Below are 10,680 nucleotides of genomic sequence, written 5' to 3' on the forward strand. Positions count from 1 at the left end.
TTGCACATTTATGAAGACCAAATGACATTGTTATATAATTTAAAACGTTTTGGCAACATGCAGTTGTGCTTTCAGTTCCTCATCTGATGAGCTATACACTTTTCCAGTGTATAGTTTGGATGTTGTCGTAAAGCAAGCTATTGGTCTACGTTTTTAGGATAACATGCATGTTCACTGTTCTTCCTGTTGTTAACCGGGTTGGTTTCTCTTTGGGGTACACACAGAAATAGTTCTTAGTCATGGCTAAATCTTCATGTAAAGATATTAATCCTTTTAGCCAGAAATTAGGTACTGCATCTGAGCCTGGAGTTTTCCAGTTAGAGGCTTTTCTTAACTTTGATTCAATCTCTCTGGCTGTTACTCCTTCCCATTTCATATCCTGTAAGTTTTCATAACTTTGTTTCAATCTCTCTGGCTGTTACTCCATCCCATTTCATTTCCTGTAAGTTTTCTTAACGTTGCTTCAATCTCTCTGGCTGTTACTCCATCCCATTTCATATCCAAGTTTTCTTAACTTTGCTTCAATCTCTCTGGCTGTTACTCCATCCCATTTCATATCCTGTAAGTTTTCTTAACTTTGCTTCAATCTCTCTGGCTGTTACTCCATCCCATTTCATATCCTGTAAGTTTTCTTAACTTTGCTTCAATCTCTCTGGCTGTTACTCCATCCCATTTCATATCCTGTAAGTTTTCTTAACTTTGTTTCAATCTCTCTGGCTGTTACTCCATCCCATTTCATATCCTGTAAGTTTTCTTAACTTTGCTTCAATCTCTCTGGCTATTACTCCATTCCATTTCATATCCTCTAAGTTTAAACGTCTTAGTCTTTCTTTTCCTTCTTCTGTGCATTCAGCATCTTTGTTATGTTCCATATGATGTTCATAGATATTTCTCCAAAATGTATCGATTTCTTTCCTTTTTCGATGTTTTTTTCAATTCCTTTTGCCTTGTCTTCCAATTCTATATAAAAAATTTGTGAATCATCAATAAATTGCTTATTTTGTACTTTTCCTTTATATTTATCTGCATATCTTCCCAGTTTTTCAGTGTATTATTTGCGATAATGACTGCTCACTGCTTTAATCACATCTGAGTATTTTTGTTGATCTTTCGTCTTTTATAGGTGACACCTTGTCTTAATTGCTTTATAGCTTTCTCTATTTGATACTTCCATGAAATTTAATTTCTCCCCTTCCTTTCCACTACTGCCCTATGTTTTTGTAGAAAGACTTTATCTGTTATTAATTTAGACATTACTATACCCTATTTACTTCTGTTATATTACATGAATCTCTATGAACTGTCCTAATTACTATGTTCACTTGTTTTATCAAGCTTCTAACTTTTTGGGGTTTTATTGACTTGCTGTTTTCTATTTTCTTCATTGATCTTAATAGGTCTGTCCATCTCTATTAAATCACGAAACTCTTCTCTTACATTATTTTCTTCTGAACTGAGGGTGCATTTTATGTTCTCCATTTCCTGCAAGCATTCTAGAGAAAATTCCAGAGCATCTTCCAGTGCTACATTCTCTTCCATTTCATCCTGCGTCATCCATTGCTCTTTCATATGGGAACTCACTGGCTTATTACTCCACAGCACTTTGTCAGAGTTGCCAGATTTTCCTATTCCTTCCCTTGCTGTGCAACTTCAACTGAACTTTCGTACTGGTTTCCTATGGAAGGCTCCAAGCATCTTCATATGGCAAATGAACAGATGTTTCCTGCTCCACTGGTTTCTCCTTAATTTGGGGATCCACTGCTGTGGTGTTATCACAGTAAGATTTTCTACACTAAATCCTTCACTTTACAGGTAATCCATACCCCAGTTTCTCTTTAACTTCTAAATTATTAATCATCTTCTCCCTGCTTTTCTTATTTTTTTTTGTAATGTAAACTTTTCCACATCCGGGTGCCTTTGCCTCTATTTTCCAATATCTTTGGTGCTGCTCTTTTTGTACTGATTGCTTTCTCCTTTGCATAAATATTACACATTATTAAATCTCTTTTTCCCACATGTCCACATTTCTTCTTCAGACACCTCCTGCTCCTCCTGTTTCTCCTTACATGGGGGGGGACACTGCTCCATCATGCTGTAATATAACCTGTGTTAGTATTTCTACACTAAATCCATCACTTCACAGGTATTCCATAACTTCAACTTCTGTTTTTTAACTTCTATTTTACTAATCTTTTGTTTTACATTCCATATTTGTGATCTTATTTTCTGTACTGTGAAATTTTCCATTTTGAGATGCCTTCGCCTGTATTTCTCTTTGAATACCTTTAAGACTGCTTTTTTGTATTGATTAATTTGGCTCTTTGTATAAATACTGCACCATATCAGATCGCCTTTTCTTTCTCATGTCCATATCTATGCCTTTCAAAAACCACTAGGTTTTCTTTAAATTGTTACACTTCCTTGGTTACTTTTTTTTTTCTCAAAATGGCCTAAGGTTTATCTATAAAATGTTTTTCACAAATTTGTTGTATTAATGAACACAGATTTTTTATTTGAAGCTTCTGATGGGTTTTTAAGTATTTTTCTTTCCTGCAACTTTTCTCAATCTTTTCGTATATCTTCTGTCTGGAAATTCTGGGCTTCTTGTACAATTGTAACAATACATTTCTTTCTTATCCTCAAATGTCTAGGCTCTCATCTTTATGGCTCTTTTTTGGCAGATCAGTTTTTGTGATTTTTGTGAACTGCTACTTCCTTCTACAACAGGGGGGCATCCTCCCCCTGAACCTGGCCTAACCCCATTGTAGGAATGTTTTCATGCTTTGAGGATTCTATACTGTCACTTTTTCCAGTCCTGACCCCAGTGTGCCTACCAGAAATGGGCACATTTTTTGTCCTGGGTCTTGTACACCTAGCTATCTTTTTTTTTATTTTTAACCTACTTCTGTGCAAGATATATGCTATATAAAATACAGTCTATTTATCAGTGTCATCTTGGTGACATTTTTTGAAAAACAGGGTTCAACTGTTGAAGGTACTCACCAAGACTTGAGGATGAATTACATTAAAACAATACTACTCTCCTTTTCTTGCTGATTTATCATCGCTCCATTCAGACCCAGTGTGCATCTTCTGATGAAGAACTAGTAAGCTCTTTTGCACAAAACTCTTATCACACACAGTGCATTTATACTGCTTCTGCCCAGAGTGCAGCCTCTGATGAGTCACCAAGGTGTTTCCGTACGCAAAACTCTTGTCACACATGGTACATTTATATGGTTTCTGCCCAGTATGCATGTTCTGATGGTATACCAATTGCCTCTTCTGCAAAAAACTTTTATCACACATGGTGCATTTATACTGCTTTTGCCCAGAGTGCAGCCTCTGATGAATCACCAAGCTGCTTCTGGATGCAAAACTCTTGTCACACATGGTGCATTTATAAGGTTTCTGCCCAGTATGCACATTCTGATGGTATACCAGTCGACTCTTCTCCACAAAACTCTTGTCACACATGGTGCATTTATACTGCTTCTCCCCAGAGTGCACCCTCGAATGAGTCACCAAGCTTCTTCCTGATGCAAAACTCTTGTCACACGTGGTACATTTATAAGGTTTCTGCCCAGTATGCACATTCTGATGGTATACTAGTCGACTCTTCTGCACAAAACTTTTGTCACACATGGTGCATTTATATGGCTTCTGCCCACTGTGGGTATAGTTATGTATTATCAAATGATTCTTCCTTATAAAACTCTTGTCACACATGGTGCATTTATACGGCTTCTGCTCACTGTGGGTATAGTTATGTATCATTAAGTAATTCTCCCTTACAAAACTCTTGTCACACATGGTGCATTTATATGGCTTCTGCTCACTATGGGAATACTGATGCATCTCCAAGATATACTTATATACAAAACTCTTATCACAAATTGTACATTTATAACGCTTCTTCCCACTATGAATATACTGATGTTTCACCAACTGACTCTTACTAAAAAAACTCTTGTCACACATCATACATTTATATGGTTTCTGCCCAGAGTGCATTTTTTGATGAAGTACCAATTGACTCTTCCTTACAAAACTCTTGTCACACATGATGCATTTATATGGCTTCTGCCCACTGTGGAGCCTCTGATGAAACACCAAACTTTTTTTGTGTAAAAAACTCTTGTCACAAATTGCACATTTATATGGTTTCTGCCCTGCATGCATCTTCTGATGAAGTGCCAGTTCGTTCTTCTGTATAAAACTCTTTTCACACATGGTACATTTATATGGTTTCTGTTCACTATGGATATACTGATGTCTCAGCATTCGATTCTTCTGTACAAAACTCTTGTCACACACGGAACATTTATATGGCTTCTGCCCACAGTGTATCTGATGAATCAACATGCTGCCTTTGTGCACAAAGCTCTTGTCACACGTGGTACATTTATAGGGTTTTAGGCTAGTGTGGATACTCTGATTATGCTTTTGCCGAACGTGGACATTCTGAAGTATTGCCCTGTCATTATTCTGTGTAAAGTTTTTATCACAAGCAGTAAAGGGATTCTGACCAGTATGACTGATCTTCTGCAGTGTTAAATTTTTTCTATCTGAAAATCCTTTGGCATTCATAACACCTTTATATAAAGCCTGCTTAATGAGTACTTGTTTACGTGCTGGGGAGGAATTCTTTTGCCTTTCCTCACTGTCACTTAGATGATCGGTTACACGTTTACTATAAAATATTAGACTGTTTCTATGGTTAAGCCAGCTGCATGGCATTTCCTCTACTTCAATTTGCAGATCCTTTTCTAGTTCAGTTTTCATGGCAAAGTCCTCATTACTTTGCCTACAGTTACCATGTCGAGTTTCTGTCTTCAGTGGGTCTTGCCTTGTTATAAATGTCTCATCAGGCAGAGCTCTGTTACATTCTGTATCCCAGAATTTACCATAGGATGACTGCAGACTCTGGATGACACTGAACTCTCCACTCCTGTTGACTTAAAAGAAAAAAAAAAAGTGTTTCAAAATATAATCAGTTGCACAGAAGACTTTTCTTACAACTTACATTGTAAAGCCCTGGGTATGTTAGCGTACTCACATAAACAAACCCTTTTTAATGTCTAATCATAGTAAACAACAAATTACTGTCACAAAGAATTACAATAATGAATAGGTCTCATTATACCTAAATGTTTTTTCTAGCTATATTTAAAATGTTAAATGGTCTGTGGTTTAGTTTATCTTTCCAACAATATATCGGATGTGCTTTGCATCTATATGTTCTACACAAGTTATACAAATTCCTTATAACTACCCTACCTTTCCAGAAAGGCACCACTGGTGCTTTCAGTCAAATGTTTAAAAATAACTCTCACCGGGGTCAAGGACAAGTCAGGTGAATTACAATCAGAATGAAAGAAAAAGGAATTAGCTTAATTTTTGAATATTTAAATTCCAGTATTTTATAACATGAAGGTTTTAAGTGTTTCTTGCCATAAAACTAGAGACAAAACATACCTATACCAAAATAAGTATTTCACTCGAACATATTTTGGAAGCAGCAAACATTAAACAACTTGACTGTGATTCGGCTACAAAATAATTGTATCATTACCCTAATTGCAATTAAGTGTAGATGCACAAGCCAGTGTATTACTTTGTGCCGGTCCCAAGCCCAGATAAATAGGGAGGGTTATGTCAGGAAGGGCATCTGGTGTAAAATGTTTGCCAAATGACACATGCCAACAACAATACAGATTTCCATACCGAGGTCTGGGTTAACAAAGAATGCCACCAGTACTGTTAGCCAACAGGGTGCTTGTAGAAACTGAGCTACTGTTTTCCGAAGGAGAAGAACAGGGGGCAGGCATGCCCAAAGACAGGAAGACAGGAGGAAGGTTACACATGTGGTAGTGAGGGTAGAAACTTTGAATGTTGGGAGTATGACTGGTATAGGGAGAGAGCTAGCTGATATGATGGAGAAAAGGAAAGTTGATATACTGTGTGTGCAAGAGACCAGATGGAAGGGGAGTAAGGCCAGGTGCATCAGAGGTGGGTTCAAATTGTTCTACCATGGTGTGGATGGGAGGAGAAATGAGGTAGGGGTTAACCTGAAGGAACAGTATGCCAAGAGCAATTTGTCAGACAGAGTGATGTTTATGAAGTTGGAAATTGATGGCGTGATGATGAATGTCGTTAGTGCATATGCTCACAAGTTGAGTGTGCAATGGATGAGAAAGAAACATTTTGAAGTGAGTTGGATGAAGTGATGGTGAGTGTACCTAAAGGTGACACAGTTGTGATTGATGCAGATTTCAATGGGCATATTGGTTAAGGGAACAGAGAGGATGAGGAAGTGATGGGTAGGTATGGTGTTAAGGAGGGGAATGCAGACGGTCAGATGGTAGTGGATTTTGCAAAAAGAATGGACATGGCTGTGGTGAACATGTATTTTAAGAAAAGGGAAGAGCATACAGTGACGTACAAAAGTGGAGGAAGATGCATACAGATGGATTACATCCTATGCAGCAGGGCCAGTCTGAAGGAGATTGGAGACTGCAAAGTGGTGACAGAAGAAAGTGTAGTTAAGCAGCACAGGATGGTGGTCTGTAGAATGACAGTGATCAAGAAGAGGGGGGGACAGTGAGGGCAGTGCCAATGATCAAACAGTGGAAGTTGAAAAAGGATGATTGTGAGAAGGAGTTCAGGGAAGAGCTAAGACAGGCACTGGGTGGCAGTGAAGAGTTACTGAATAGCTGGGTAACTACAGCAGAGCTTGGTGTGACATCTGGACAGAGGACAAGGAGACCTGGTGGTGGAACGAGGAAGTACAGGAGAGTATACAGAGAAAGAAGCTGGTGAAGAAGTGGGATTGTCAGAGAGATGAAGAAAGTATTGCAAGGAGATAAGGCGTATGATGAAGAGAGAGGTGGCAAAGGCTAAAGATAAGGTGTACAGCAAGTTGTATGAAAGGTTGAACACTACGGGGGGAGAAAAAGGACCTGCACTGATTGGCTAGACAGAGACCGAGCCGGGAAAGAAGTGCAGCAGGGTGATAAAGAATAAAGGGGCAAATTAAATCACAAGTGAGGACAGTGTGTTGAGCAGATGGAAAGAATACTTTGAGGGGTTGATGAATGAAGAGATTGAGAGAGAGAGAAGGTTGGATGATGTGGGGACAGTGAACCAGGAAATGCAATGGATTAGCAAGGAGGAAATAAGGACAACTATGAACAGGATGAAGAATGGAAAGGCTGATGATCCTAATGACATATCTGTGGAAGCATGGAGGTGTTTAGGAGAGATGGCAGTGAAATTTTTAACCAGATTGTTTAATGAAATCTTGGAAAGTGAGAGGATGCTGATTTTTAAGAATAAGGGTGATGTGCAGAGCCGTAGTAACTACAGAGGGATAAAAATGATCAGTCACAGCATGAAGTTATGGGAAAGAGTAGTGGAAGCTAGGTTAAGAAGGGAGGTGATGATTAGTGGGTAGCAGTATGGTTTTATGCTGGGAAACAGCACTACAGATGTGATGTTTGCGCTGAGGGTGTTGATTGAGAAGTACAGAGGAAGTCAGAAGGAGTTGCATTGTGTTTTTGTGGACTTAAGAGAGAGCATATGACATGATGCCTAGAGAGAAGTCGTGGTACTGTATGAGGAAGTCCAGGATGCCTAGAGAGAAGTCGTGGTATTGTATGAGGAAGTCTAGAGTGGCAGAGAAGTATGTAATAATGGTCCAGGATATGCACAAGGGTAGTGCGACAGTGGTGAGGTCTGTGATATGAGTGATAGACGCGTTTAAGCTGGAAGTGAGATTACATTAAGGATCAGCTCTGAGCCCTTTCTTACTTGCAATGGTGATGGACAAGTTGACAAACAAGATAAGATACGAGTCCCTGTGGACTATGACATTTGCGGACGATATTGTGATCTGTAGTGAGATTACAGAACAAGTTGAGGAGACACTGAAGAGGTGGGGATATGCTCAAGAGATGACAGGAGTGAAGGTGAGCAGGACTAAGAATATATGTGTGTGAATGAGAGGGAGGATACAGGAATGGTGAGAATGCAGGGAGTAGAGTTGGCAAGGTGGAAGAGTTTAAGTACTTGGGATCAACAGTTCAGAGTAATGGTGAGTGTGGAAGAGAGTTGAAGAAGAGAGTGTAGGCAGGGTGAAGTGGGTAGTGAAGACTGTGAAGTGGGTAATGAAGAGTGTCAGGAGTGATTTGTGATAGATGGGTACCAGTAAGAGTGAAAGGGAAGGTCTACAATAAGGTAGTTAGACCAGCTATGTTATAATGGTTGGAGACTGTGGCACTGAAGAAAATACAGGTGTCAGAGCTGGAGGTGGCAGACTTAAAGATGTTAAAGATTAGCACTGGGTGTGCCGAAAATGGATAGGATTAGGAATCAGTATATTAAAGGGTCAGCTCAGGTTGGACGATTTGGAGAAAAAGCCAGATTGGTGAGAGTGCATTCATTTGGACATCTGATAAGGAGGGATGCTGGGTATATTGGGAGAAGGATGCTAAGGATGGAGCTGCCAGGTAAGGGGAAAAGAAGAAGGTCTAATAAAAGGTTTGTGGATCTGGTGAAAGAGGTGATGCAGGTGGTTGGTGTAGCAGAGAAAGATGCAATGGAAAGGAAGAAATGGAAACAGATGATCCGCTGTGGCGACCCCTAATGGGAGCAGCAGAAAGAAGACCACTAAGCACAGCAAAAAGAAGAAAAAACTCAATGCATTAAAAATGGAGCACCGAGTTTAATTAAGTACCATCGTTAAGCAAAAGTCCAGCTTTTGAAAATCAGCAATGTCTATTTAACAACCATGCTCAAAGCTGCACACATTGGAAATGGATACTGATGGATACTGATACAGTTTGGGTTTGTGAAGGGCCGATCTTGTCTCCTGAACCTGATTGACTTCTTTGAATCAGTCTCCAGAGCCATGGACAAGGGTAAGGTGGTCCACACAGCCTATCTAGACCTTGCCAAGGCGTTTGACACCATCCCCCACTCTGGAATCATAGATAAACTTACTAAGTTGGGCATTAATCCCTATGTCACCCAATGGGTTGCTAAATGGCTTACTGATAGAACCCACACTGTAAAAGTAGCCGACTCCAAATCCAGCTCCAGACAAGTGACAAGTGGAGTACCTCAGGGTTCAGTCTTGGGGCCACTCTTGTTTGGCATCTACTTCTCTGAAGTACAGGTCAACACTAAGGGACTCTGGCTAACAAAGTTTGCAGATGATTGCAAACTGGGAGCCATTATTGAATCCACAAATGATGTGGATACTCTACAAAAGGGCCTTACAGAAACAGATGCTTGGTGCCAGAGCCATGGGCTCAAGCTCAATGCCAAGAAATGTATTGTTATCCCCTTTGGGAAAAAACATGTATCCATGAATTACCATATAGGTGGCAGTACACTAAACACAGAAAGTGTGATAAGAGACTTAGGGACACAGGTGGACAGTGGTCTCACCTTCGATAACCAGTCAGGAAATCCTTCTATGTGGCACACCTCATCACAAAGGGCTTTTCATTCAGAAAAAAGGAGGTCATTGTCCCACTGTACTCATCCCTCATTAGACCCATTATAGAATACAACGCCCCATTTGGTATGTACCTCTCAAGACATCTGCAACAACTGGAAAGGCCTCAGAAATACCTCACTAAAAGAATCACAGGCCTAAAGAAGATGCCCTAGGCTGACCGCCTTAAAAAACTCCAGCTATACTCTGTCGCATATCGTCTACTCAGAGGTGATCTCTGCTTAACATACAAGGCCATGTCAAACCCAGAGCTGTTGGACATGCTACACTTCCCCAATCCCTCAGAGCTACACGCTCCAGGGATCTAAACCTTGTCATTACAATAAACAAAACATGCTGGAGGGATAGGTTCCTGACCCAGAGACTCCCCACACTCTGGAATAGATTGCCCATACATGTCAAGCAGAGTGCCTCTTTGGACCTCTTCAAGAGGAACCTTGACGATTGGATGGGAGAAAGGAAATTCACCCCAGGGATCACATCAGTCGCCCTGCTAGACAGGGGTCCAGGAAAGTAAATAACGTGGGAAGAAATAGCCAGGGAATTGTTATGGCTAGGCCGGGCCCTATGAACCTATGCACTAAATTAAACATGGAACAACTGACTAAAGTACATCAGAACCTTTCTTGTTCTCTCTCTCTCTCTCTCTCTGTGTTTAACTTCAATAAAGTCTGAAATGTTTCTGCTGGTGCCTTTGTAAATATGAAATACTCATCACAAACTGTGCAGGGACATGTAGAGCCTGATTTACATACAGACAAGCCAGACATTTTGAAATGACCACCGATGTGATGATGTGTTACGTACATCTCTGACTGCCTACAGCAGAATTCATAAATACCCCTGAAGAAGATAGATTGTGCTGCAGTACCATAACAAAGTACTGCATGCATCTTTAACGTGGTAGAGCACTATAAACCACTTACTTGCCTGATAAAGTGTGTGCGTATGTATGTATAGATTATATATATATATATATATATATATATATATATATATATATATATATATACAATTAGAAAGCTTGTGAGGAAACTATTACTCTGTTATTTTGTTTTACTTGGATCGCCTGTCTGTAAGGATTTTCGACTGGAAACAAACTGCCTACCCTGCTTGGATGACTTTTGAATACTTACTAATTCTGTATAATATTTTGT

The 10,680-nt window shown here is 39.8% G+C and overlaps 1 protein-coding gene across 1 annotated transcript in view; it reads right to left on the reverse strand.

The window, feature by feature from the left end:
- Positions 1-2,732: 2,732 nt before the first annotated feature.
- The window catches only part of LOC122798781 (zinc finger protein 271-like), a 264,665-nt gene continuing 256,717 nt past the window's right edge, over positions 2,733-10,680 (reverse strand). The window contains exon 4 of the mRNA XM_044067891.1: positions 2,733-4,958. Within this exon, the coding sequence (XP_043923826.1) occupies positions 3,037-4,958 (1,922 nt within the window). The 3' untranslated portion in view covers positions 2,733-3,036. The remainder of the gene's footprint in view (positions 4,959-10,680) is intronic.

This window comes from Protopterus annectens, chromosome 3.part1 (genome assembly GCF_019279795.1).
Source record: "Protopterus annectens isolate FY-2018-M chromosome 3.part1, PAN1.0, whole genome shotgun sequence".
In the NCBI taxonomy this organism is placed as follows: domain Eukaryota; kingdom Metazoa; phylum Chordata; order Ceratodontiformes; family Protopteridae; genus Protopterus; species Protopterus annectens.